Source organism: Pseudopodoces humilis, chromosome 30 (assembly GCF_049639895.1).
Source record: "Pseudopodoces humilis isolate 2021_Gansu_Grassland_sample_001 chromosome 30, ASM4963989v1, whole genome shotgun sequence".
NCBI classification, from domain to species: Eukaryota; Metazoa; Chordata; class Aves; order Passeriformes; family Paridae; genus Pseudopodoces; species Pseudopodoces humilis.
The window spans coordinates 2852626-2880580 of NC_142229.1; the positions used below are offsets into that span (position 1 = coordinate 2852626).

At 58.0% G+C, this 27955-nt stretch overlaps 2 protein-coding genes across 2 annotated transcripts; both read left to right on the plus strand.

The window, feature by feature from the left end:
- The first annotated feature begins 472 nt into the window (after positions 1-472).
- Positions 473-3098, plus strand: ZNF703 (zinc finger protein 703). The gene is made up of 2 exons (XM_005530847.3): positions 473-685; positions 1210-3098. The coding sequence occupies exons 1-2, from the start codon at positions 473-475 to the stop codon at positions 2584-2586; spliced, it is 1590 nt and encodes a 529-aa protein (XP_005530904.2). The 3' UTR covers positions 2587-3098.
- Positions 3099-15875: 12777 nt separating this feature from the next.
- On the plus strand, positions 15876-26327 carry ERLIN2 (ER lipid raft associated 2). Its single transcript, XM_005530815.3, has 11 exons — positions 15876-16006; positions 16141-16222; positions 16509-16555; positions 16812-16873; positions 17531-17656; positions 19362-19435; positions 19815-19873; positions 20790-20881; positions 21179-21268; positions 22697-22776; positions 23791-26327. Exons 1-11 carry the CDS (start codon positions 15900-15902, stop codon positions 23998-24000), a joined length of 1029 nt encoding a protein of 342 aa, XP_005530872.1. The 5' UTR covers positions 15876-15899; the 3' UTR covers positions 24001-26327.
- The last annotated feature ends 1628 nt before the right edge of the window (positions 26328-27955 follow it).

Genomic DNA, 27955 nt, shown 5'->3' on the forward strand with positions numbered 1-27955 from the left:
GCCGAGCTGTGCCGAGCCAAGCCGAGCTGAGCCGAGCTGAGCCGTGCCCGTGCCAAGCCGAGCCGTGCCCGTGCCGAGCCGTGCCGAGCCGAGCCGTGCCCGTGCCGAACCGAGCCGAGCCGAGCCGAGCCGAGCCGTGCCGAGCCGAGCCGTGCCGAGCCGTGCCAGCCGCTGGAGCTCGGCCGGTGTCGCGGTTCTCCCCCGCGCGGCGGCGCGGGGCGGTGGCGGTGGAGCGGCGGCGGCTCGCCCCCCCCACCGGCGGCTCTCCCCGCCCCGGGGGCCCGGGCGGGCGGGGATTGGGGGGGGGCGGCGGCCCCCTCGGGGCGCGGCCGCCATCGGGGGGATTTGTTGCGTCGGGGGGGCCGGGGGAGGGGTTTGGCTCGCCGGGGGCGCCGCCGCCGCCGCTCCGCCGCCCGCCCGGCCCGGCCCGGCCCCGCGGAGCCCGGGCACTCCCCCCTTTCCCCCGCCCCAAATGAGCGGCGCTCCCGGCGGGCCCCGGCCGAGGACCCCGCCGGGCCGCGGAGCCGCGGCCGCCCCGTCGCCCCGGCCGCCCCCCGCCGACCCGCTGCGCCAGGCCAGCCGGCTGCCCATCCGCGTCCTGAAGATGCTCAGCGCCCACGGCGGCCACCTCCTGCACCCCGAGTACCTCCAGCCGCTCTCCTCCACGCCCGTCAGCCCCATCGAGGTCAGTGCCCGCCGCCCCCGACCGCGGCACGGAGCCCCGGATCCGCGCTCCCGGTTCTCCCGGCCGAGCTCTTCCCAGCCCGGCGCTCCCGGTTCTCCCGGCCGAGCTCTTCCCAGCCCGGCGCTCCCGATTCTCCCGGCCGAGCTCTTCCCAGCCCGGCGTTCCCGGTTCTCCCGGCCGAGCTCTTCCCAGCCCGGCGTTCCCGGTTCTCCCTGCCGAGCTCTTCCCAGCCCGGTGCTCCCGGCATTCCCGGCCGGCGCTCCCGGTTCTCCCGGCCGAGCTCTGCCCTCCTCGGCGTCCCCGCTCCCCCCACCCCGTTCTTTCCCTCCCCCGCCGCCGCAGCCGCGCTCCCCCCACCCCACCCGGTCCCTCTTCTCCCCGCCGGGCGCGTCCCCCGCCCCGTCCCCCCCATCCCCGCGCCCTGGCTCGCTGCCGGGCCCGGCCCCGGGCTTTCGGGGGTGGGGGGAGGCCGGTGCGGGGGCGCCGTCGGGGTCCCCCCCTGACGGGCTCCGCTCCGCCCGCAGCTGGACGCCAAGAAGAGCCCGCTGGCGCTGCTGGCCCAGACCTGCTCGCAGATCGGGAAGCCCGACCCGCCGCCCTCCTCCAAGCTGAACGCCGTGGCCGCCGCCGCGCCCGCCGCCGAGAAGGAGCCCTCCGCCCGCCCCGCCGCGCTGAAGCCGCCGGGCAGCGGGGACGCGCCCGCCGAGGACAAGTCCAGCTTCAAGCCGTACTCGAAGGGCGGCGGGGAGCCGCGCAAGGAGGGCGGCGCGGACAAGGCCGGCTTTCGGGTGCCCAGCGCCGCGTGCCCGCCGTTCCCCCCGCACGCCGCAGCCTCGCCCGGCGGCTCCCGCGGGGCCTCGCCGCAGCACCCCGAGCCCAAGGGCGCCGAGGAGAAGAAGGAGCCCGAGGGCGGCAAGCCCAGCCCCGAGGGGACGGGCGGGGCGCTGGGGCGCGGGGTGGTGGAGGCCGGGGCGCACGGCGAGCCCCCCTCGGGCCGCAAGTCGGAGCCCCCCGCGCTGCCGCCCGCCGGCCATGTGGCCCCCGTCTCGCCCTACAAGCCGGGCCACTCCGTCTTCCCCCTGCCGCCCTCCAGCATCGGCTACCACGGCTCCATCGTCGGCGCCTACGCCGGCTACCCGTCCCAGTTCGTGCCCGGGCTGGGCCCCACCAAGCCGGGGCTGGTGGGCAGCCAGCTGCCGGGGGCGCTGGGGCTGCCGGGCAAACCGCCCAGCTCCAGCCCGCTCACCGGGGCCTCGCCGCCCTCCTTCATGCAGGGATTATGCCGGGACCCGTATTGCCTGAGCTACCACAGCGCCTCGCACCTGGGCTCCAGCAACTGCTCCAGCTGCGTGCACGACCCCGGCAGCCTCAAGAGCGGATACCCCTTGGTGTACCCCACGCACCCCCTGCACTCCGTGCACACCACGCTCTCCTCCAGCGGCACCCCCAGCCTGCCCGGCCACCCCCTCTACACCTACGGCTTCATGCTGCAGAACGACCCCCTGCCCCACATATGCAACTGGGTGTCTGCCAGCGGACCCTGCGACAAGAGGTTTGCCACCTCGGAGGAGCTGCTCACCCACCTACGGACCCACACGGCCCTGCCGGGGGCCGAGAAACTCTTGGCGGGTTACCCTACCTCCGGGCTGGGCTCCGCGGCCTCCTGCCACCTGCACCTCCCGCCCGCCGCCCCCGGGAGCCCCAACACCTTACCGGCCTCGCTCTCCTTGAGGAGCCCACACACTTTGGGACTAAACAGGTACCACCCCTACGGCAAGAGCCACTTGCCCACGGCCGGCGCCCTGCCCGTGCCCTCCTTGCCGGCCGCCGGACCTTACTACTCCCCGTACGCGCTCTACGGCCAAAGACTCACGTCAGCCTCCGCTTTGGGATATCAGTAACCACCGCGGCCCCGGCCGGCTCAGCCCCAGCCCCCCGCGCCCTCCTTGGACTGTGTATTTATTACTGTATGTTAGCTTAAAGCTGGGAATATAAGTGCATTATACACCAATGAATCAATGGTATGCAAAAGTCTGTGTCCAAAAAAAAAAAAACAAAAAACCCGAAAAAAAGAAAAAAAAAAAAAATCCCTCTTTACTTTGCAGGTGTGGGGCTTTGATTTTCCCCTTCTGTTTCTTTTGAATTTTTTTTTTCCTTCCCCTTCTTAATTTCCCCCCTGAGAAATTCTTGCATGACTCCTGCCACACATGGAAAAGCAGAAAAAAAAAAAAAAAGGCATTTTCTTCCTCCCCTCTGCGTTTATCGCTCTGGGATTCTGTTCTCTGCATTTGTAACTTGCAGATGTAAATTTTTTTGTATTTTTTTCTTATTTTTAATCCTTCTGGGTTTTCAAAAAATTTTTTTTTTCATTTTTATTTTTTTTCATTATTTTTATTTTTTTTCCCCTTTTTGCGCTGTGTCCGGGGCCGGGGGAGCTGCGGACAGCGGCCGGGTGATGGTCCCCCCGGGCCGTGCTCCCCCCGGGCCGTGCCCCGCCGGGGGCTGCAGGACCCCGCGTGTCCCCCCCCCCATCCCGGGGGGGCGCCGGAGGAGCGGCGGGCGCAGCGGCAGGGCCGGCGGCCCCGGGCGGACGGACAAGCCCCGGTAAGTCTGATTTTGTTAATAAACGCCTCTTGGTTGTACCCACGCTCTGGTCTCGTCTCGTCCCTGCCCGGGGGTCCGGCGGGGGCCGCGGGGTCCCAGCACCATCTAGCGGTGGCGGCGGCGGCACCGGCTCCGGCTCTCCCCGGCTCTGGTTCCCCGCGGCACCGGCACCGGCTCTGGTTCCCCGTGGGACCGGCTCTGGCTCCCCGCGGGACCGGCTCTGGCTCTGGCTCTGGTTCCCCGTGGCACCGGCTCTGGTTCCCCGTGGCTCCGGCTCTGGCTCTGGTTCCCCGTGGGACCGGCTCTGGCTCCCCGCGGGACCGGCTCTGGCTCCCCCCGGGACCGGCTCTGGCTCTGGTTCCCCATGGCACCGGCTCTGGCTCTGGCTCCCCGCGGGACCGGCTCTGGCTCCCCCCGGGACCGGCTCTGGCTCTGGTTCCCCGTGGCACCGGCTCCGGTTCCCCGTGGCACCGGCTCTGGCTCTGGTTCCCCGTGGCACCGGCCCTGGCTCCCCCCGGCACCGGCGCCCCGGGTGCGCTCCTGGCGCTGCCCCGCAGGCTCCGGCCCCGTTCCCCTCCCCGCGTGTCCATGCCCCGGTGTCCCCACGTGTGGCGGCGGAGGGAAGGTTCGAGAAGGCGTTCTAGCGGGATGAGAGCGGTGCCCCCGGGTCGCTGCGGGGAGCGGGTGGTCACCCTGTCTCGGGGGTGCAGTTTTAGGGGTGGAATTGTGGTAGGAGCAGGGTCCCGGATCTCGGTGTGAGGTCCGGGAGCTGCTGGGGTCCGGACTGCTTCCGTTCAATCTTTGTGCCGGGAGGAGAATGATGAGTGGCTCTGAGATGGTCTGGCTCCATCCCCGCCGTGCTGAGGGGCTCTGCCCGCTCCCTGCCCCAAGGAAATCGCTTTTCCTCCAACGGTGGCACCCCCGGCCCAGCCCCTACTGCCCTTGAAACCCTCCGTGCCCCATTGCCCCACATCACTTATTTCTTTCTGCCTCGCTCCTGTTGCATTTCAGTGAGTCACGCAATTAATCCCTGTTAATTGCCTTCTCGATATTGCTTTATGCCCTGTGTTTAGATTCCTTTGTGTCCTTTGAGCTGAAAAATAATGTGCTGAGAACAGGGACTGCTTTTGCCGAAGGGATTTTTATTTCCCTGCCTGTGCCTGGAGCGTGGCTGCGGGCTTGTGGCCGGGGGGAGGGCCCAGCCGGGTTTTCCTGTGGCAGTGGGAGAGGTCGGTGGTCCTGGGGCCAGTTTGGCTCCATTCCGAGCTCCCCAAGGCTGGGGGAGGAGGTTTTGGGGGTCTGTGGCTTCCCCTCGCCCTGCACGGACGCGCCTGGAGTCCGGTTGTGGCCGTGGTGGGATTGCTCCTTGCAGGTGGGATGTTTGCTGGATGAGGGCCTGGGGTGGCACAGGGGGGCTTTGCTGCAGGTGTTTGCTGTCCTGGGGCACAGCAGGGAGGGGGTGCCAGGCCCAGGCTGGTGTCTCCGGTGTCTCCGGTGTCTCCGGTGTCTCCGGTATCCCTGCTGGATGCTGAGCCCTCCGGCGGCCGGTGCTGGCCGAGGAGCGGAATGCCATGGGCAGAGCGGCTCCGGTTCGTGCTCTCCGGTGCCACGGGAGGTATCCAGACCCCCTGGCCCTCGGAGGCATCGCTTCTCCCTGGACTTGGCCCCCACTCCCACCCGCGATGCCGCTCGGTGTCGGCCCCGCTCGGGCACTGCCAGTTCCCATCGTAAATGCTGCCTGTGACTGGGGCCTGGCACAGGTTCCTGCGCTGGAATTCTGTCCCACCGTGCCCGTCCCTGGCCATGGCTGGGCACCTCGTGCCATGGGGTGGGAGGACGATGCCGCAGAACCTCGAGGCGTGGTAGCTCAGTACCAGAATCGGCACACCCAGCACAGCCGCTCCGGGTGTCGGGGCTGCCGGGGCAGTGCCACGTCCAACCACGGAGCAGCCGGGGCAGGGGGCGAGGAGCTGCACAGCCCCCGTCCTGCCAGAGCCCTCTCCCAGGGCTGCCGGGTGCATCCCTCCTTATGGCAAAGCTCCCTCCCCCCTCTCCCCCGCAGCAGGATGGTCCCCGCTCCAAAAACGAGCTCGTGTGCCTTCCCTTCACCCACGGCAGGGCTGGATGCTGCCTGGATGAGTCCTGCTGTGCAGGAGGCTCCCTGAGGAATATTTTTCCCCTCCCTAAGGACTGCAGCAGCGGGGCCAGACCGTGTAAACACTGCGAGTATCATCCGATAGCGGCGGCGCTCGGGCTGGAGCTGCTGGGGAGCGGTTGCGTTGCCAATATATTAAATAATTCCCTGTGTAATGTATGCCCAGGTTATTGCAGAATTCATTTTATAATAAGAGCACTGGGATGCACTTTATTAATCATTCTGTCTAACAACCTGCACTCCACAGTTTCGGTTTGATTTGATTCAATCCTGTCTTTCTGCAAAATATATGGCTGAGTGGGTCGGATAATGTATGGCTTAATTTAGAGTTGTATGGGTTTGAATTACCATTTTCATAATGTGCTGTGCATTAATGTGTTGCATCATTTATACAGAAAAATGTGCAAGGTTTCAAACCTCTCCAGGAGGCAAAAGTCACCTAAAGGGAACACGGAGAGACAGAAAAAGACCTTTGCAAATCCAGCTGGGGCTGGGAGGACAGCGGTGGGTGTCGGACTCGGGGACAGCAGTGCTGGGGCTGTGCTGGTGGCTCCTTTCCCCGTGGCACAGCAGCACCTTCTCCAGCTCGCCCCGAGCTGCCGGGGACCTGCAGCGCTTGACTCGCCGGTGACCCCGGTGCTGGCGCTCGCCGAAGTCGCGGCCACCGTCACTCACCCCGCACCGCGAGGAAAAAGCTCTGATTATCCAAATACAGTCATTAAAGGGGAAATGTGTTTTTAGGACTGTCAGAGTGATTAATGAGGGTTAGCAATCCTTGCAAATGCACTTGTTTAGTCTAACTGGCAGCCTCTCCTCTCCTATTGATTTATCGTGGCAGTTGCCGGGGCCGCGGTGGAAGGAGCGGGGCTGCGCCGGGACTGTCGGGGCACGGCGAGGGGCCCGGCCGAGCGGCACGGCACGCTCTGCTGTGCCGGAGGCAGCCGAACAAAGGCAACATTATACCCTGTGCCGGGGAAGGAATGACTTGGACGCACACGCCGAGCCGCTCCGCGTGCCTTATAAATATCCCCGTCTGTAAAGCCCGAAGCCCAGCTGACCACAGCCACGCCGTCCGCCCAATAAATACGTGAATGAAAGAGCCAGGCCCTATTTTTTTCTTGTTGTTTTCCTTCCTCTCCTGCACAAGAATCCCCGATGTCTTTCAGGTGATGCAGAGGTGGCTGCCCGCAGACGTACAAGGCGTTTCAGAGTCCAGAGTGGAGCACGGCGTCCTCGAGGGCTGGAGCCTGCCCAGGGGTCAGGTCGGGATGCAGAGGCATGGGCCAGAGCAGAGCCACGGTGGGTGGATGAGAAGTTCCTCAGCTGCATAAAGCAGCTTTTCTTTCCACGTGAGCACTGGTGGAAGCCACGGAGAACACAGGCTCTGTTTGTCCTCAAAGCCAGAGTAGCGTGGACACCTCCTGTCCCCCGCCAGCATCCCCGTGCTCAGGGGTTTGCCCTGGGGCATACTTTGTGCTGCATGAGCTGAGAGCAGACCTGAAGGGACAGAGCCGTGCTTGGAGATGGCAGCAGAGGTCCTGTGCCGGGGCTGGGAGCTGGAGCCCTGCAGGAGGAGCAGCTGGAGCAGCCGGCGGTGGCACAGAGCGGCCGGGGCGGCACCGGGCTGTGGAGCTGCCCCTGGCTTGGCACCGTGAGCAGAGCCCCAGCAGAGCCCCACACTGCCCTGGTGTGGGGTTCACCTCCAGCCACCCCCAGCCATGGGACAGCACAAGTGACCAGAGGCCCTGGACGAGGTGAGTGGAGAAGGGCAAAGACCTCAAGGTGCCAAAGCCAGAAGAGTGTGGGCAAGCACCCAGGGCACTGCAGTGACCAGGAATGCCACGAATGGGACTGGACTTTCCTCTGGCTCTGGATAACAGCTGAAGAGCTGCTGCTGCCTCTGCCCTGGCCATGGATTGGTGTGTGGTGCAAATCCCAGCTTCGGCAGCGATACGCTGACATCTTCCTCACCACAGCAGGACACCCGGCCTTGGCTGGCCACCAGCCACCCCATGGGAAGTGCCCAGTGTGACCCATGGCCACAGATTCCCTGTTCTGCAGTGCCTGAGCAGCATGACAGTCCAGCACAGGCCCCTGGCAGGTGACAGGCCCCTCACACAGGTGGCAGTGTGTGTGGCAGTGATCCCGCTCGTCCCTGCAGGGTCACAGTCACCCCTCTGTTTATTGTGGTGAACAACTGAGGAGTGCTGATCCTCAACACAGACCTTTCAGCTGGACCTCACTGGGAGCACAGGGGACATCAGCTGACAGCGTACAGAGCAGGGTCCTGGAGTCACAATAACCAAGATTTACACTGTGTTGTCTGAAGGTGTTCCTGGAAGTCTCCAGGAGCAGCTTTGCCATGACTTCATCCCACCTTCCAGCGTGGTACGGGGAGACAGGACAGGAGGATGTGACCCATAGGAGGTGCCTTTGCCAAAGGTGACAGTGGAACGCTGACCCTGGGCTATCAGAGCTGGCCTTGATGGGCTGAGCAGAGCTGGACAGGACACCCAACAATGTGCAGGGTGCAATGTGACCTCCTCCAGCACCTTGTGGTCCCAAATTTCATGGATCACCCCTCGTGGCCTGGCAAAATTTAGAAGGAGATGAAGGATGCAGCATCCTGGGCATCTGGTGGCGTCTGGGGCTTGATAGACCCTTCCTGCAGACAGCTCCGTGGAGCAGAGAACTGAAATGGCTTTTCTGTGTCCCCCACAGCTACAAAGGGCGGCTCCACAGCAGCACTCGGGGCCGTGCCCACCACAGCAGCCCCTGCATCTCCAGTGGTGCATCCGTGGGAGAGGGAGATGATGCTGCACCAAAGAAGATGGGACCAGTGGGAGCCTGAGGTCCTGGTGCCACCTGTCCACGAGCAGCTCCTGCAGGAGGGGTGGCTGGGAGGCTCCGAGAGAGGACAGGAGAGCCATGGGGACTGTTAAAGATCTTTCTTGATGAACCCTCCCCATCTTCTCTGCACTTCCCTGAGGGAGGAGAGGGGAGACTGAAGCACCCAAAAGATTTGCTGTATTTTTCTCTCTGGGTGAGAAGGATGGGGCTGCTCATCACCGAGGATGGCATCAAGGCCAGGAGTCCTGGTCCTCTGGGCAGAGCTCCTGTAAAAGGGACTCCTTGTTTCTGCTGGAGCAGCTTTGCCTTTGTGGGGTTTTGTTCCTGCTCCCTGCACAACCCTGGTAACAGCCAAGGGGCTGGAGAAGGACAGTCCCCCTCGGAGACGAGAAGAGCCATGTTCTGGGCAAAATGGAAATGGAGCCAAAAGCCCTTCCTTCCTTCTGGGGTTCCCACAGCCTTTTGGACTCTGGTTGGGTTTTGTGTTGGGAACAACTGGGACGGATGGCGCCGGCTGGGTGCCCGCCCCTGTGGCTGCAGAGATGTGCTCTGTCCCCATTGCTGCCTCCATAATTCCCAAACTTTTCCAAGATGCTGTGCTGGCACAGAAATCCTGCAGCACTGGAGAAGCTCGGGGGGTTCCTACCTAGAGAACACCAGGATTTGGCAGCTCTCACCTGCTTTGGTGTGAGGCAGACCCTGAGCCCTCCTGGCCATGGGGGAAGCCCCCGGGGCATTGGGTCTGTGCTGCTGGGTTTGGGGTCTGGCTCTGAGCGCCGGGGCTGTGCACAGCACCCACACTCTGCAGGTGAGTTTGGGGGAGATGGAGGCCAGGGCAGGGCTGGCAGCTCCGGGATGCCAGCAGGGCACGGGGAGAGCTCAGCAAAGCCAGGGGGTGGCTGATGGGCGCAGCCCCCCGGCCTTTGATCAAACCCCAGGGCAGCGATGGGCTCTGGGGGGGTCAGGGGTGCTCTGTCCGTGGGGCCAGCGCCGTGCCAGGGATGCTGTTGGCACCCTGGGCTGCCCCTGCTCATCCCTCTCCCCGTGCCCTTCTCCCGCCGCCGGGAGCAGCCCTTTCATCTGGCGGGGAGGTACAAATGGAGCTGTCAGATGCCATCAGCCCCGCGATATGACAGGTTGTGGGGCCGGGGCCCCTCGAACAGAGCAGCCTTGTCTGTCAGAGCCGCCTGACACTCCCCATAATGGCCAGATGGATGAGACTCTGAAAGTAGGGCCCGGCGCGTTTTCAACTCTATTTTGGGTGAAAACACTTCTTGAAAGATCTTGAAAGGAGCTGGCAGTTTAGTAGTTCAAATGATTAATGAGCACTGGCTCTGCCGGGTGGATTTCTCGCGCTGTGCCAGCAGCTGGGCTGCTCCAGCGGGCCAAGACACGCCGCGCTCCCCCCGAGCCCCCCTGGCTTTCCGGAAATGACACCAACGCGACAGGCCCTGCATATGGAAAAAGTTAAATATAAATTACTGCTGAAAGAGGCCTCGCTGAGCGGAGTTAGTTAAAGATGTTTATGGATTCAGAAACACGGGCCTGCATATGTATTTAGGGATGACAAATGTGATTCAATAAGTCAGGAATTTCTCCGTGGGCTGAGGCGGGACCCGCGCGGCGCGGGCGCTGCTCTGGGCTCTCCAGCTCAGTGCCATAAATCCTGCAGACAGGCTCCTTGTTCCTTCCCTGCCTGCTTGGGGTTGATTTTCGCCTTTTCCCTGGATCAGACCAAGTCACAGAAGATGCTGTGTTTGGGATGTGACAGCCCTGCTCCCTCCACGGGTGTCCCCTGGGGCTGGTCTGGGGGCTTGGGAAAACTTGCTGGAGGATCCATGGGATCACTGGAACTGCACCATCCACACCACCCCCAGTGCCAGGTACATCCCTGTCCCCGAGCTCTCCGTCCCCTCAGAGCTGCTCCAGAGCAGTCAGCACTGCCAGCAGATGATGAACGAGTGACAGCTCCAGAACTGCTCGGCTGCAGGTTTGGGGTTTGAGCCCCTGCTTGATGAGCTCAGCTCTGATCCTGCAGCCCCTTCACGTGGGCAGCTGGGGAGGTCTCACAGAGCCCCCACCCAACCCAGCCCCTGTTCCTGCTGCTCTTGGGGTGCACATCAGGAACCACAACAAACCGAAGCAGGAAACCCCTAAACTGAACTCCAGCAGCTGTGGTGGGGGCCCAGGAGGGCTGCCAGGTCATGGCAGGGGTGCCAGGGCCAGGGATGCCAGGTCATGGCAGGGGTGCCAGGGCCAGGGATGCCAGGTCATGGCAGGGATGCCAGGGCCAGGGATGCCAGGTCATGGCAGGGATGCTAGATTTGGGGTGACAACCCCCAGAAAACCTGCGGCACAGGGCAGTGCAGGAACCACCCCCTTGGCTCCCCTCATCCCACACCTCTGTGAGGCTCAGAGGGAAATGCCTTTCGGGGGGTCAGCGCCCGGCCAGGCCTTGGACCCACATCCACATTCCTTTGTCCTGATTTTATTCATTAGCAACATTTGGCCTGGATATGGAGACAGCTAATGAGGGACGGAGTTTATTGCAGTTTGATTTTTCTGTTAAAACAATACAATAAAATAAATGCACTTGGAAATCTGGTCTGTGTTTGTACGTAGGAGATTTATGGCTCTGAAGGCTTCCAGAGAGACGCAGCCTTTCATTCCCTTCCTTATTGGAACAGATCATGTTGCAGAGTTTAAAGGCCTCTGGAGCTGTGATTTATTTGAAGGGAGAAATAAGGGAAATCCAACTATCTGTTCCCTGGCTCGGATCATCCAGTAACTCCCAGCCAAGGGGACGGATCTGCACCTCCTCCACAGATTTTTGATTTTTTTTCCCTCCTGTCGCTTACATTATCCCGCTCTAAATATATCACCAGACCAGGGATGACTCCTGACCTGGGCTTCAGCACCTCGCTGAGGTTTCCCCAGCCCTTCCCGGAATCCCACTAATAAATCTCCTAGAGCCCTCCCCGAGCTCCTCCACACCACTGATGGACCTGCGTGGGGCCAGCTGCTGCCTTGATCCAGATCTGAGGTAAAGGAGAGGATCTTGGGGTAATCTCTGGAATCGGGTGATAAACTCATCTCACCTGTTCCTGCTCCCCTCCCTTGCTGCTCTCCCAGGCAGAGAAGAGCACAGCAGCTTAGAACCAGGTCAGGAATTGTGCCTGAAAACCTTTTCCATGAACTTGGAAACTCAGCAGGATGATGCTGCAGCTCCCACATCCCAGCAGGACTACGCTCCAGGCTGGGGCTGCCACAGCCGCCTCCCTCCCACCCCCATGGATGGAAACTGTTTTTCCCTTCTCTGAGGTTTCCTGCTGCCCAGGGATGAAGCACCTGGATGGCTCATGCTGCTGTGATGCAGCCCAGCCCATCCCAGTTATCCCAGTGGATCCCACCAGCAGGAGCAAGGTGAGATCATTCCCTGAGCCTAAAGCAGATGTTTTTGAAGCATTTGGTGTTTACAGACCGGAGCTTCGTGGGTTCTGGTGTGACTCCTGCTTCTCCCAGGTATCTCTTGGACTTTTGGGAATGATGAGAGTTGGTCCCATCAGCACCGTCCATCTTTTGCTGTTCTCGTGGGAGGAGGATTCCCTTCTCCATCGTCACCATCTCACTGCAGGACAGGGAAGGAGTGGTTTCCAGCTGGGGAGAGGACCTGGCTCTGGTGGCCACTCTCCTCCTGTCCCAGCCCCATCCCAGCTCCTCCAGCCCACGTTTTTGGTGGGCTGTTCCCTCCCCCTGTGCACAGACTGGCTCTGTTTGCCATTAGCTTCCCCCCTCTGCCCCAGGAGCCGATCCCAGCACTAATTCTCACGCATGTTTCGGGTAAATCTACTTTCTTTCCCGGGATGAATTGTGGTTTCCAAGCACCATTAATCATTTCCCTTTAGAAAACAGCACTGGGGGGCTGGAAACACATTGCTCCTTTATTTACTGGGGGATGACCTGGCACGCTGGCACCCAGCCACGGGGCTGGCGCCTGCGGGACGGCAAGGGGAGCGCAGAGAAGCCTCGGGGAGAGCTCCCCTCCTGTGCTGGGAACCAGCTCCCAGTGGGATCACCTCCCCAGGACAGAGCCCCAGCTCCTGCTCAGGGGCTCACGGAGCGAGGGGATGGTGATGGAGAGGAAAACGCTGGGGAATGCCACGTGCTGTAAGGCTTTCCCAACAGCCTCCTCCCAGAGGGGCTGTTCCCTGGGAACTGGGTTGTCCCACGGCGAGGGCAGGATTGTCTCCCCACTCTCCACCAGCCCCACACGCCTCTCCCAAGGGAATGTGGGTCCAGGACCCTCAGCTCATGGCTTTGAGTGGGCCCAAGGCAGAGGAAGCCCCCCTGCCCCGCCAGCCGTGGGGAGGGGGCACGGCAACCACGTGTGAGCGGTTCCTCCTCCCAGCTCTGGAGTGTCAGGGGATGATTAATGGCCAGCGCCACGGAGCTGCCTGGGCTGCCAAGGGCTGCATTGTTAGAGCTGACACGGAACGAGCCCGGACAGACTCAAACACAATTCTGCCCCGTGATCGGCAGATAACGTTGGATGGACGGAATTCGGGAAGTGTTCCCCCCACACAGCCCCTCTCCCACCCCCTTCCCTTCCCTTCCCTTCCCTTCCCTTCCCTTCCCTTCCCTTCCCTTCCCTTCCCTTCCCGCACCTTCCCGCACCTTCCCGCACCTTCCCGCACCTTCCCGCACCTTCCCGCACCTTCCCGCACCTTCCCTTCCCGCACCTTCCCGCACCTTCCCGCACCTTCCCGCACCTTCCCGCACCTTCCCGCACCTTCCCGCACCTTCCCGCACCTTCCCGCACCTTCCCTTCCCGAGCCACAGCAGCAACGGGGCCAGCCGAGCACCCTGAGCCCCCCAGCTCCTGCCAGGGACTTCCCTTCCTGGGCTCTGCTGCTCAGGGACAGCTGGGACGGGATGGGATCCATGGGATGGGATGGGATGGGATGGGATGGGATGGGATGGGATGGGATGGGATGGGATGGGATGGGATGGGATGGGATCTATGGGATGGGATGGGATGGGATGGGATGGGATGGAATGGGATGGGATGGGATGGGATCTATGGGATCTATGGGATCTATGGGATGGGATCTATGGGATGGGATGGGATCGGATCCATGGGATGGGATGGGATGGGATGGGATGGGATGGGACGGGATGGGGATAGGAATGGGGATAGGAATGGGGATAGGAATGGCGTGGAAATGGAGATGGAGGCAGAATGCAGGACAGGGTTGGAGACAGGATAGAAACAGATGGAGATGAGAGTGGGGTTGGGGCAGGACTGGCAGGCAGAGTTTTCCACCCCACCACTCCAGCTGCACAGGTAACCTTAAACGCCAAAGCAGGAGCACGGGGACAGAGTTTTTCCAGCCTTATTCCCAGCTGTCAGGCGGTGATTAATGGCCAACAGCCTCGGAATTGCCTTTATTGCCAGCCCAGCATTGTTACTTGTGACAGCTAATGAGGGCAGACAGACTTCACACCGTGCCTTGTGCCGGCCCTGCCGGACCCTCCCCACACCCTGCAGGGACCGAGCTGGGCACGGCCCACCCGGGGCTGCCCAGGGGATCCCATCCCTGCCCAGGGGATCCCATCCCTGCCCAGGGGATCCCATCCCTGCCCACAGGGATCCCATCCCTGCCCAGGGGATCCCATCCCTGCCCACAGGATCCCATCCCTTTTCACAGGGATCCCATCCCTGCCCAGGGGATCCCATCCCTGCCCAGGGGATCCCATCCCTTTTCACAGGGATCCCATCCCTGCCCACAGGATCCCATCCCTGCCCAGGGGATCCCATCCCTGCCCACAGGATCCCATCCCTTTTCACAGGGATCCCATCCCTGCCCACAGGATCCCATCCCTGCCCAGGGGATCCCATCCCTGCCCACAGGATCCCATCCCTTTTCACAGGGATCCCATCCCTGCCCACAGGATCCCATCCCTGCCCAGGGGATCCCATCCCTGCCCACAGGATCCCATCCCTTTTCACAGGGATCCCATCCCTGCCCACAGGATCCCATCCCTGCCCAGGGGATCCCATCCCTGCCCACAGGATCCCATCCCTTTTCACAGGGATCCCATCCCTGCCCAGGGGATCCCATCCCTGCCCTCATCCTGACCCAGGCTATGCCCGGGATCCCATCCCAGCTCGGTCCCCACGTGTCTGGAGCCACGAGCACACAGAGATCTCCAAACTGGTTCACTGAACTCCACAGAAAACCCCGCAGGATATTTTTACAGGGGCAGGGGGATGAGGTGGGAATGAAGAAGCTGGAGAGAACTGGGTGCAATAAACCATTTATTCTTACAAAAAGCCCTGTTAAAATCCCAAGCGCTGCAGCACAGACACCGCTGAACGTTCCTGGCTTCGAGTCCAGCAGTAATGATTTTTTTTGGCTTTTTTTCTTTTTTTTTTTTTTTTTTGAGGATTATTACAAATAATATTTACCTTTGTGCTGGTTCACATCTTGATGCTGTTAAACACGTGGCCACAGCTGGTTTCCCGCTCAGGGCAGTGATATAGTGCCGGTGTTATGAAGCAAAACCTCTCCTGCGAGCCAGAACACCCCACATTTAAAAACCTATTACTTTTCAATATTCCATGGATGCATTTTGCTCCAGCTCAGAGCAATTTCCTAGTTTACCCTTATTAAACTGAGAGGGGCTGAGCAGAGGCTTGTGATTTATGAAACACATACTAGATTCATTAAAACCTTTAAAGATTTAATACATTTTATCAAGGCCTTAAATCTGGGCAAACGCCTTTAAAAAAACACCAACTACAGGGTGTTTTTCATCTCTGGCGCCCTTTTGCGCTTATTTAAGAGCTGTAAAATTTGGATTGACAAATATCGTGGATATTTCATTCCTTATTCCTAAATGGCACTGAACCCTCCTGACAGGGTTGTTATATATAACCTCGGAGATCTATCACGAGGAAATATCAAATCATTCTCCTTTATTGACATTTTATACATCTCTCCCATGGTTTTTAAGTCCCTTTCCAGGTTGCAGAGCTGGATGATTCCGGGTTTTCTGGCCCATCCCATTTCCTGGGATTGCACAAACAGCGAACGGGGATCCGTGTGGGGGCAATGCTGGGGGAGGTCAGTCAGGAGATAAAAATCGTGTGGCTGATAAAAATAATTGAAAGAGGGGGGATTTAGGCTGGGTGTTAGGAGTCAGATCTCCAGGAGAATTTGGACAAGGCTGTCAGGGCCACGCTGGGATTGTCGGGGTGTGCAGGGCCCGGGGTTGGACTGGACGGGCCTGGGGGCCGAGGATCTTCTGTGGGAAATGTGGAAATGTCCCGGGCTGGACGGGGTGAGGCTCGATGTCCCTTCCGACATTTACCATTCTATGCTGTGACCCCTCTGCGCCGCTGTCCCGCTCTGTCCCCCCGGTCTGTGCGGGGAGCGGGGCCCGGGGGCTCAGCGGGGATCGCGCTGCGGGCGGGGCCGGGTCTCGAACCCGCGACGTCCGGCGCCACATTCCCCGCTCCTCCATCGCCCTCTGGCGGCGGCGGCGCGGGCGCGCGGTGATGACGTCAGTGGCGCGCCGCCGGTGCCGCCGCCGGTGCCGGGCATGGCCCAGCTCGGCGCCATCGCCGCCCTCGCCCTCGGCGTCGCGGCCGCTGCTCTCCTCTCGGCCGTGCACAAGATCGACGAGGGGCACATCGGCGTCTACTATCGGTGAGACGGGCCCGGCGGGGTCCCCTGCGTGAAGGGGGCCGGGTCCCGGCCGGCTGCCGCCACCGCTCACGGTTCCCTCTCTCTCTCTCTCTCTCTCTCTCTCTCTCTCTCTCTCTCTCCCGTTCCTTCCGCAGCGGCGGCGCCTTGCTGACCTCCACCAGCGGGCCCGGCTTCCACCTCATGCTGCCCTTCATCACGTCCTACAAGTCAGTGCAGGTGCTGCTGGGCCCGGGCCCGGGCGGGGCGGGCTCGGGGAGCCCGGGGCTCACACGGGGCCGGGCCCGGTACCGGCGAGGGGCTCACACGGGGCCGGGCCCGGTACCGGCGAGGGGCTCACACGGGGCCGGGCCCGGTACCGGCGAGGGGCGGCTCTCGGGACGCTCCCGCTGAGCCTTGAGCGAGGGAGCGAGCGAGGCTTTGGAGGGTCCCGGGGACGTGGCTGTGTCGGGATTTGTGCCGGGGAAATCCCTCTCCTAAGCCTCTTTCCTTCAATCCCCTCCAGACCACGCTGCAGACGGACGAGGTGAAGAATGTCCCGTGTGGCACCAGGTGAGATGTTGAGCTCCGAGCGCCCTCCCAGCCCTTCACCCCAGCTGGAAGCTCCTCAGGGACTGAACTTTCCTGCAGCCCCCAAAGTGGAGGCACTGGGAGGCTCTGCAGGGCCTCCAGGACAATGAGCCGGTGCCCCCAGCCCGGGCACTGCGGGGTGCTGGGGTGGGTCCCGCAGCCATCCCCCGCAGGGGAGAGACCCCCTTGGGCCCCTCAGCCTCCAGCAAACGTCATTTTCTGTTTTCTCCCTTTGCAGTGGGGGAGTGATGATTTATTTCGACAGGATCGAGGTGGTGAATTTCCTCATCCAAAGTGCGGGTGAGTCAGAGTTCTGGCCGGCCACACCCCGGGGCTGTGCTGGTGCTGCGCTGACAGGAGGTGCAGAGGCTGTGCCTGTGTTTGGTTGGGAGCCAGGCTGTCCCACAGGTGTGCCCCGAGCACCTGGCAGAGCCCTGAGCTCCGGGTGGCACCTCTGACCCTGCTCTCCCGGGAATTTGGGGTGTTTTTTGCTCCTTGCTTTTATCAGCTGCGTTATCCCGGCCCCCCAAGCTTTGTGCAGCAGAGACTGGAGCCACAGGGTGTGCAGGGGGAGCTGAGGGGCTGTGAGCAAAGGCTCTTCTGCAGCCCAGCAAGGACCACCTGGGCAGCCTCTTCCCAAATCCTTTGGCTTTTAGCGTTGGAGTGGTTGGCTCAGCGGGGAGTTTGTGTGTTTGTGTGTGTGTGTGTGTGTGCAGCCCCAACACAGCCCGAGGCCTGGGGCTGCTCCAGACCCTTCTGTTCACAGAGCAGGGGACAGATATTGGTGAAAGTGTCACAAAATACCATCAGAAAATAAAGCTGCCCTGACCAGAGGGTTTGAGGGCAAGGGGGTGTCCCTCAGTTCACAGCTCCTGCGCTGGCACTGAGCTCCAGGGTTTCCCTGGGAGTGCTCAGCCTCCTTTCCCTGCTCCATCCCCGTGCTCTCTCCTCTCCCAGTGTACGACATCGTCAAGAACTACACGGCTGACTACGACAAGGCTCTCATCTTCAACAAGATCCACCACGAGCTGAACCAGTTCTGCAGTGTCCACACGCTGCAGGAGGTTTACATCGAGCTGTTTGGTGAGCTGCCCCTGGGACTGGTGGTTCTGAGGGTTCTCCCCGTGGCCTGTTGATGCAGAACCCCCAACCAAAGGCTTTTATCCATTAATCCCGTGCTGGCTCTGCTTGGAGCCAGGGTTGTTAGCCAGCTGCCATCGCTTATCCCTGTTATCTTTTGGAGCTGAGTGCTTCAATATGTTGTAACAATAAACTGCAACCCCAGCCCTGCCAGTAGCCTCCCTTTAGGGAAGGAAGCAGGAATTCTGTGGCGTTCTCTGTGTGTGCAGCAGCTGTGATGGATTGAGTCAGTCACAGGATTGTCTAATCCAGATGGAAAAGCCAGGCTGTGGCTCTCTGCTGTTACACAAAGTGAGCAAGCACTCTGTGGCCAGAGGTGTGATGAGCTCTGGGCCGTGCCCGTGGTACCCACAAACCATGAGCCTGCCGCCCTTCCCAACGGGAAACCAGGGACACCCAGGGCAGGAGAGGCCGAGGAAAAGCTGTGGTTTCTTGGTAGAATTGGCCCCATGGCTGCCAGTGCTGAGTGTTTTGTTTCTGGCTCGGCACTGACAGGAGATCCTCCTGGCCTTGCAGCACTCGGCAGCGCTGGCTGTGGGCACGGAGCTGCTGGGGATGGTTTGGGGGCCCAGCAGGACGGGGTTTGTGCCTGAGAGATCATGAGGTGTCTGCAGACTCCTGTCCTCTCTTCAGCCTGGGCTTTCCAAGGAGCCTGGCTTCCCCTTCCACACGAGCTGCTGGCCTGGGCTGGGATCTTCCCAGTTCCTGCTGGTGGCTGGACGGGTTCCTGCCGATGGAGGCTCCAGATGTCGGCAGCTGCTGGTGACAGCTGCTTGAAACGGGCTGAAAGCTCCTGCTCTGCACAGGAGGAACTTGTACAAACTCCCCTGGAACCCCCGGTCTGAGCTGGCTGGGGCTGGAGCTCTGCAGTGGGGCACAGCCCCTCTGAGCGGCCTCACGTCACCCTCTGCCCCCACATCTGCCAGCAGGTGCAGGGAATTGATAACAGCTGCTTCCCAAACACTGCCTGGGCTTCATTAGGAGCCTGAATTCCAGATAGGAAACTGGGACCAAAGCAAACAATCCAGGAGTGCGATGTGATCCCTCTTAAGGCTGTTCCAGTTTGATTTTCCCTCTGCACTTCCCAGCAGGCCCCAGCTGGAAGCACTGCCCTCCTTGGAGCTTTCATCAGAGCAGGGTTTTAGGTTGTATTTCCTTTTAAAATCCTCAGCTACGCTGGAGTTCTGGGACTCTTTGAGCCAGGAGACATTACTGATGATTTTTGCAGCCTGTTAAAGTAACTGATGCTGCCATTTCCCATTTCTGCCTTTCCATTTGCTTTCTGTCCTGCTGGCACAGGTGCAGGTCAGAGTCAGTCAGGATTTACATCGTCACTTCAGGATCTGGTTGGGAAGTTCATTGGGAAATGGGTTGGAGCTCAGATTCCATGTTGTAAAGATGCTGTATCTGGCTCAGGAAGATTCCAGATTGCAGGTTTGGGGAAACTGGAGGGTTTCTCTTCATGCCTGCCACGTTCCTGTGGTGTGTCCCAGGGTTGGTGCTGGGAGAGGTGGGGACCTGCCTTGGGGTCAGCCCAGCACTTCCACATCCAAGAATAAGAAATGTGAGCAGTCCCAGCTCGCTCTGGGTGCTGACAGCAAACTACCTTGAGGGCTGTTTCATTCCCTTTTCTTTTTTCCCCAATCAGATCAAATTGATGAGAACCTTAAACTGGCCTTGCAGCAGGACCTAACCACGATGGCCCCCGGATTAATTATACAGGTAATCAGAGTTTGATTGAGATACCGAAGGGGGAGATTGTGAAGAGGGGAAGGGGCTAAAAGGAAACAACAAGCTGAGATTTGTTTAGGAAATCACTTTACAACACATTTAACTTGAGGAGTGAGAACAGTGTCCTTCCTGTCCCCTCACAGTTCTGATGTGTTGAGTTTCTCCTGGAGTTACTCTGGCTGCTGGTTTGCCCAGGTTACAGTCTCCTGTCCTGTCAGGAGACCTTTCAGTGCTGTTTCTCTGTGGGGTTTGGGCACAGTTTGTGCAGCTCTGGTGGCAGAGGATGCCCCGAGTGCCACCCACTGTCCCCTGCAGCCCCAGGGGCCACTTGGCTGCTGGCCCACGTCCTCTTGTGTGTCTCTCTGTGCAGGCAGTTCGAGTTACAAAGCCAAACATCCCTGAAGCGATCCGGAGGAATTACGAGCTCATGTAAGTGCCTGTGTGCTCCCAGAAGGATCCAGAAGGACGGATTGACTCGGGATCAGGGGGATGGTGGTGCCCTCAGCTTCATGCTGCCCCTCAGGAAGGGCCTGGGGAGGAGCAGCACTGAGCACTGGCTGGGCTGGCACTTGGAACCCTTGAGCACAGGAAGGATTTGCCCTGGGGCTCCTTCCCCTGGGCACTGGCCCTGCATTCCAGAGCCCTCCTGGAGCAGTGGCAGAGGGATGGATTTCACCACTAATCCTCTTGTTTGACTGGGATGGAGAAACTGTTGATTCAACAAGCTGAAGACTTGCAAAGCTTTGAAATAACTTTCTTTGACAGCACTTGAAGTGCTGATCCCTGTGCAGTGCCCTGAGGCAGCCCCTGCTCCCTGAGCACGCTGCCAGCAGTTTGGTCAGCCAGGATAGGATCCCTCTCACCCATTCTGCTTCCCCAGCACTGCATGTCACCTTTTGGGCTTGGGGTAAACCCTGTGTGGTGTGGCCATGGCAGGAAGCCCCAGATCAGCCCGTGTTCCTTTGCCATAAACACAGCAGGACGTGTTGAGAGAGTCTCAGTTCCAGGGTCTCTTTCCTGACTAGGAGCAGAGCTTTTATTTATGTTCACACTTTAAAACTTCATTAATGTAAGTAAAAACCAGTAAGATAGAAAAGGCACCAGGGCAGCCTGCAGGGACTGTGTCACAGAGCCTCACTGGAAAATCTTCCTGCTATGGAGGGGAGGAAAGAATGCTTTCATTTAAGCAAAAAGCTCCGTGCAGGTACCTGCCCTGCCACTGCTGATCCTTCCTGCCCTGGACATGTACTGGAAAGAGGGAAGAGCCAGCAGCTCGCTCTGGGGATGTGGTGTGAGCCCCACAGCAGTGAGCTCCTGTTTTTAACTGGTTTTTCCTGCTCCCCAGGGAGAGTGAGAAGACAAAGCTGCTGATTGCGGCACAGAAGCAGAAGGTGGTGGAGAAGGAGGCAGAGACAGAGAGGAAGAAAGCCCTGATCGGTCTGTGTGGCTGGGCTGGGAGAGGGAACTGGGGGGACTGGAGCAAAGAGACCCCAGGGAGGGAGGGAGGGATGCACCTGCTTCACTCTGGGACCTTCTCTGATCTGAAACTTTCCCAGAGAAACTCAGGAGTTTTTCAGTTGGGTTCCAGCTTTGTTTTCTGTGGGCTGGCAATTCTTCCCACCGTTTATTTCCACCTGAAGTGAGTGATCAGTGAGGATTTTCCAGGGTGAGGCTGCTTCTGGTGTTAGGAAGAGGTGTGATGACAGTGTGGGCATGTTCCTGTTTTCATTTCAGAGGCAGAAAAGATTGCACAAGTTGCAGAAATAACGTATGGACAGAAAGTGATGGAAAAGGAAACAGAGAAGCGAATTTCAGAGATTGAAGGTGAGTGGGGGGTGGGCTTTCCAGTAAGTAAATCCTGAAGCAGGTCACCAAGGAGTTCTTCAAGTGTGTGTTGGCTGTTCTTCAGCCCAGGCTGACATTCACAGGGGTGAAGTTCCTGACCAGCGGCAGGAATGGGAATTTCTTTACAGGCTGTGCTTCTTGAAACTCCCTTTCTCCAGGTGATCTTCGTCAGAGTTTGAACTTGAGGAGATGTTCCCTCACCCATCTGATAAAATGCTTTTCTCAGACAAACTCCATGGCATGGAGAGGCCTCTGCAATTGCAGCTCAGGAATGGCCAGGCCTTTTTTCCCCTTGCATTCATTAGAGGCCCTGAGAAGCTTTGCAGAAGCCACTGAGGAGCCAATTAAGAGTTTTACAGATCAGCAGCTTCTCATTAAGAAGTTCTTTGCAGAAATACAGTGGGGTTTATTTCTTATAACTGTGTCAGCAGGTGTCAGCTCTCAGTCTGGGTCTGTGCTGGCAGAGGATTCCTGGTGACTCTGACTGGGACCAGCCTCTCCTTTTAGCCAAGAAAGGAAGCTGTGGGCCAGACCCTCCAGCTGTTTACAGGATCTTTGAGTGCAGCAGCTCCCAGGGCTCCCTGCTAGGGGAAGTAAACAAATGGTTTATGCAGCTCTCAGCCCCAGATGCTGACGTGGTGCAGTTGTGTGGCTCCGTGCCTTAGGAGGAATGGCAGGAGATGGGCCTGAGGATTCCACTCACTTTATCTTCAATGTGCTGGCCTGGCACCCGTCATTTTCACTGGATGGATGCAGAGGCAGAGGGGGAAGAGGAGTGCAGCACAGAAAGGGGAAGTGCTCCTTTCCCTGAGTGTCTCTGCCAGGAGTCAGGAATTTCAGTATCCACAGAATCAGAGCCTTGGAGCAATTGTTGATACAGCAGAGAAAAGTTCTGCAGCATCTGTGCAAGGGGCAGAGCTGTAAAGGTTAAAATCCCCCGCTCTGCATGCCAGAACCTTCATCTGCATATCCCAAATCCAATCTGGGAATCACATCCACAGGCACAGACCTCATCTGCGGGGTGTGCTGGGCTGGGCAGAGGCTGTGGGTAAATCCCACGTCTGCAGGAGAGCAGTTGCTGCATTTCAGCACCAGAGTCAGTCCTGGCTCGAGAAGAAAGGCTGAGCTCGGCCCACGTGATGGGGATAATCAAAGCCTGATGTTTGTGAAGTTCTTTGAGCTCTGGAGTTGCAGATGGAATTTGCTTCTTAATGCTCTCGTCCTGCAGCCATTTAGCTGTAAATTGAACTCCCATTTCTGGGTTTCCCATTTTGCTCCCTCTTCCCTTGGCTGTACCCTGTGCAGTTTAGATGTGGCACCAGCCACTTTCTGAGGAGTTAGCAGCTGCAAACGGTGCTGACATGGCTGGAAATAAAAACGTGACTCAGAACATGTGTTTGCTTCCAGATGCTGCATTTCTTGCCCGAGAGAAGGCCAGAGCTGATGCTGAGTGTTACACTGCAATGAAGGTGGCCGAGGCCAACAAGGTACTGTGCTTTCCTTTGTGGTGCCTCAGAGCAGGGCCCCTGGCACCAGGCTGTAGGGAAATACTCAGCAGGAGAGCAGGCAGTGATTGATGTTCTACTCAAAAAGCAAAACAAGGCCATCTCCTCTCAGCAGAGCTTTCATCTGAAACAATTAGTCAACAATTAGATCCTTATTTGAAAGTTCATTTTGTTTTCTGGACAGATCAGTGCGAATGTGAAATCTCTGCTCTGCCAGGTGCTCACGGGGCAGTGGCTCTCTGTGGAATATCACTTCCAGTGCTGCCCTTGCACACTGATCTGATGAGAAATGTGCTTTCATTCTAGTCTCAAGCTGGCAGGCAGTGGGAGCAGGGAGATCTCCAGGGTGACAGGCAGGGGTAGAACAAACCACAGTGTGGGGGAAGAACAAATGGAGCTGATCCCTGGAAGAGCCTCGGTATTGCAAAAGTAAAAACAACTAAAAATCCAACCTGGGAGCAGAAAAATGACATGGATAGAATTTCCAGGTGTGTTCCTGCCTGCAGCAAGTTCCCAGGACGTCCCAGCAGGAGGTTTCAGCTCCGTGGTGATCAGTGGGAAGGGGCAGAGGGCTGGGGTGTTTGTGCACAGGCTTTGTGCCAGTTGTTCCCTCCTCTCTGGTACAATATCATTATCTTGAAGGAATGAGCTCCTGTCACCCAGAGGCACTCGTGGATCTGCTCCCTGGAAAAGAGGCAGGGATATTTCCCTCCTCAGTAGCTCTCCTTGCAGGGGCTGCAGTGAGTGATGTGCTCTTGAGCACCTCCATCACATTTGGACTGAGCGTTTCCCCAGCTGCTCCCATCACTTTGCATTCTGCCGTTTGGTCCCTGGGATGCAGAGCTGCACTCAGCCCTGCTGCAGCAGAGCCTGGCTCTGGGCACCCCGTGTTTTCCCCGTGGAGGGCTGGCCATGCCTGCTGGGCTTGTGGAAGTGTGTGCCTTGTGTGCCTTTTCCCAGAGCCGAGCTGTTGTGACCCGTTCTCTCTCTGTGCAGCTCAAGTTAACTCCCGAGTACCTGCAGCTGATGAAGTACAAGGCAATCGCAGCCAACAGCAAGATCTACTTTGGCAAAGATATTCCCAACATGTTCATGGACTCTGCAGGGAGCCAGACCAAATCTGCAGAGGGACTGGCAGAAGGAATCCAAGAGGAGGATGGGGCAGGAGCCAGCGAGGACACAAAGCTACTTCATAACATCAACTGAAGAGAAAGATTTCTATTCGTTTTATATCAAAAAATCATGAACTGGGAAATTCCTTTTCGTTTTCCCCCTTTCCTGTGCTGAAAGAGATGCATCAGATTTAATCCTTTCAATCTTTTGTATGACAATTAGACACAAGGACTTTGGTATTTATGGGGTGGGTTTTCTGGTAATTTCTAAGCTCCAGGTGTGTTCTGTAGCTGCATCTCCCAGCTCTTGGTCACCCAGACCAAGGATTTGGGAGAGGCTGTCGGGGCTATCAGCTGGATGGGAACCTAATTTGGGATTGAGGTGGCTCATAGCAGTTGCAGGTAAAGAAATGTTGAGATTCTGGAGGGAGGGGAATTGCTGCTACAACTTGTTTTGGGGTTTTTTTCTTACTGAAAATTCCAAGTACTTCATTTCAATCCCCTCTGAAAATAAGGTGCTAGATTTTGTACACTACAAGTGGCTGCTCGAGGCCGGGGCCAGGGGCAGGTGGCTGCTGAGCCCACATGAGGTGACCCCATGAGGGACAGAGGCTCAGCTGGAATCCTGCACGTTCCCACTCACAGGGGGATCGAAGCCTTAGACCACATCATGCAGAGAGTGACCCAAACTCCTCATTTTCTGTGTCCTAACTCTGCTTTGTTTTCCATTTGTCATGCTTTTGTAGGGCACAGGAGAGTTTTGTCAGCAGTTCAGCTGCTGGGGAGGACATGGGCAGCATCCTGGAGTGCAGAGCTGGGTGTGATTTTCAGTGAAATGATGGAAATTGTCATAGAAAACCAGGGGGGAAAGAGTTTTTGTCTCAGGGACCCTGACTTTACAAAAGGCCTTGCTGAGGAGGAGCTGCTGGAGTGACCAGACAGTTTTTCAGCTTGTTATCTGCTCTGTGGGAGCAGCTGGATCTCTGTGTTTACAGTGTCTGACTAGAAAAAGGACCTTCAGGTGAGCAGAACTGAGCTGTGGGGCTGAGTGGACCTCGTGGAAGGAAGATTTTGTACTGGCCAAGGACAAACCATGATCCTGAACGGTCCCAGGGCAGAGAAGGGCAGCTCTTCCTCACCTACCCAAGGATGGATTCCCCTTTTTCTCTCAGAACAATGTACCAGAATGTCCCTTCCCCTCCAGAGAGCCAATCAGTTCCTCACATCCCAGATGCAAGGAGGGAACAGGGCTTTGTTTTCCACACATGCAAAATTTGAGGATAAAAGTTCAGGCCTAGAGAGAGCATTTTTTTTCCCCCTACCTAATCCATCTGCATTTGGCAGCAGAGCCTGGTGATGAATTGCTGATAGAATTTGAGGCCAGTATCCTCTTCTGAGATGATGCCAGGGACCAGCCTGGTGCATTCACAGGCTCCTGCCCCAAATTGTTGCTCCCCAGTAGCCCTGGTCTCACCCTTCAGTGTTAAAACCTTCATCAATCTGTGTTCCTGTGAGAGAGCTCGGATGAATCTCAGCTGCTGGCTCCAGGGTTTTTACAGCAGTTTTCCTTCTTGATGCTTGAAAATGCAAAATAGAAATTAAGCGTCAGTTTCTGCTGGAGAAAAGTCCCCTCCTGTTTGTATTTCTTGGAAAACAGGAGCTAAGGGAAATCCCATCTCCAGACCTACAGCAGTCACCAGCACCCCCAGGGAGGCTGTGATATTCCTGACTCGTAAATAGGTCTGTGCAGGCAGATTATAACAGGGAATAGCAGAAGAAGCCACGAGGATGAGCTCATTTGAGATTGTTCTGTGTTCATGCTTGAGGTTTCCATCAGAAACTAACACCTCCTTTTACACAAGTATTTTTCACTAATGAAAGGACCCAACTAAGCCAAAGTGGTATTATAAAGGCTTTTTTTTTAATGTGTGATTTCACAGCAAGAGAATAGCTTGGGATAAAAAGCTCTTAATGATTTTTTTTTTAATTAAAACTCTTGACTGCTGAAGTATTAGTGTAATTTTGTCCAATTGTACTGAGAGTAAAAAAGCAAAAACGAAGTTGAGTGAATCGGTCTGCACAAGCTGAAATCCATCGTGTCTTCATTCAGGTTTCTTCACTCAAAAATGTCCTGAATTTTCCAGAGTGGATCCATCTCTCCATGTAAACCTTTATCCCCTCTGTCTCCTTAACAGGCAAGCTGTACTCTTTCTATAGTCTTGACATGAAGAGCTGAAAAAAATCTGAACAAAGATCTTTAAACCCACCCTAGAGCAAAGGGAGCAGAGGTTTGTGGCACTGCTGATACCTGGGAGCACGGAAATGCTCTGCCAGCGCAGTCCTTGATCTTCTTACGTACTGAACTCAAAGCTTTTTATTTTGGTATTTGCTATGACAATAAAATGGCCTTCAATTTTGGAACGTTCCGATTTTAATGTCGGGGTTTGTGGGTGAGCTGTAGATGTGTTGGGTTTTCCAGGGGAAGGACGAGGCTGGGAGCTGTGGGGAGCTGGGGGAACAGCTGTGCCCCCGCTTCTGCCAGCGAGGAGGGGGAAAGGGGGAGAGGAAGGCTCCGTGTCCAGGGAATCTTCTGTCTGTCTGTCTGTCTGTCTGTCTGTCTGTCTGTCTGAGGAATCTCCTGTCTGTCTGTCTGTCTGTCCAAGGAATCTTCTGTCTGTCTGTCTGTCTGCCCGAGGAATCTCCTGTCTGTCTGTCTGTCTGTCTGTCTGTCCAAGGAATCTTCTGTCTGTCTGTCTGTCTGTCTGTCTGTCCAAGGAATCTCCTGTCTGTCTGTCTGTCTGTCTGTCCAAGGAATCTCCTGTCTGTCTGTCTGTCTGTCCAAGGAATCTTCTGTCTGTCTGTCTGTCTGTCCAAGGAATCTCCTGTCTGTCTGTCTGTCTGTCCGAGGAATCTCCTGTCTGTCTGTCTGTCTGTCTGTCCGAGGAATCTCCTGTCTGTCTGTCTGTCTGTCCAAGGAATCTTCTGTCTGTCTGTCTGTCCGAGGAATCTCCTGTCTGTTTGTCTGTCTGTCTGTCTGTCTGCCCGAGGAATCAATTGTCTGTCTGTCTGTCTGAGGAATCTCCTGTCTGTCTGTCTGTCTGTCCGAGGAATCTCCTGTCTGTCTGTCTGTCTGTCTGTCCAGGGAATCTTGTGTCTGTCTGTCCAAGGAATCTCGTGTCTGTCTGTCTGTCTGTCTGTCTGAGGAATCCTGTGTCTGTCTGTGTGTCCGAGGAATCTCGTGTCTGTCTGTCTGTCTGTCCAGGGACTCTCGTGTCTGTCTGTCCAGGGAATCTCCTGTCTGTCTGTCTGTCTGTCCAGGGAATCTCGTGTCTGTCAGCCCCTGCTTTGCTGTGGAATGAGAGAAAACCACAGGAACCGGCCTGGAGCAGCAAATACCTCGGATTTGGTAAAGTTGGCAGAAAATCCTTGTCATGTTTTACCAGACAAAGGGCAGGAACCTTCTGGGTGTTTTTACCCAGCTGTGTAAACACCGAACGTGCAGCGGGACAGCGGAGTTCTGCACATTAAGACAAATATTTGAGTTAATGTGTTGCAGCCGGCGGTTTCCCATTCTTGCCGAGTTCCTCCATGAAGCCGGGCATTGTCCGGGCCCTGCAGCTGCCGTGGGGCTCTGGCCCCGCTCCAGGCGCTCCCCTCACCCGCCCGGGCCCGCAGGACCAGCACGGCTCCCCTGCCCCGCTCTGTAATAATTCAAATTATTGCCTTTTTTACCGCAATAATTGGAATTCACACCCTTGGGGGACGGCTCCTCGTGCAGGGATAACAACCCCATTGTTGGGGGTCGGGACTGGAGCAGTAGGTCGGGCTGGGTGGCAGCGCTCGCTCCTGTTACTCGGGAATGATTTGGATTTGTCACCAGAGCCGAGGGAAGGGGACAAGCGGGGAAGCCCCGGCCGGGCCCCGCTGTGCCCCTGGGGCCGCCATGGCGCCCCCGACCTTCCCAACATGGCGGCCCCTCGCCCCGGCCCTCCGCTCCCATTGGCCGGCGCTCCCGACCGGAGCGATCCGATTGGCGGAGAGCGGGGGCG

What these genes read in the sequence shown, in the direction of transcription:
- ZNF703 (XM_005530847.3), top strand. Translation starts at nt 473, where the DNA reads ATGAGCGGCGCTCCCGGCGGGCCCCGGCCGAGGACCCCGCCGGGCCGC. An exon ending in CGCCCGTCAGCCCCATCGAG is followed by an intron (nt 686 to 1,209) that starts GTCAGTGCCCGC and finishes CTCCGCCCGCAG; the next exon opens with CTGGACGCCAAGAAGAGCCC.
- ERLIN2 (XM_005530815.3), top strand. Translation starts at nt 15,900, where the DNA reads ATGGCCCAGCTCGGCGCCATCGCCGCCCTCGCCCTCGGCGTCGCGGCC. An exon ending in CGGAGGAATTACGAGCTCAT is followed by an intron (nt 19,874 to 20,789) that starts GTAAGTGCCTGT and finishes CCTGCTCCCCAG; the next exon opens with GGAGAGTGAGAAGACAAAGC. An exon ending in GCGAATTTCAGAGATTGAAG is followed by an intron (nt 21,269 to 22,696) that starts GTGAGTGGGGGG and finishes GTTTGCTTCCAG; the next exon opens with ATGCTGCATTTCTTGCCCGA.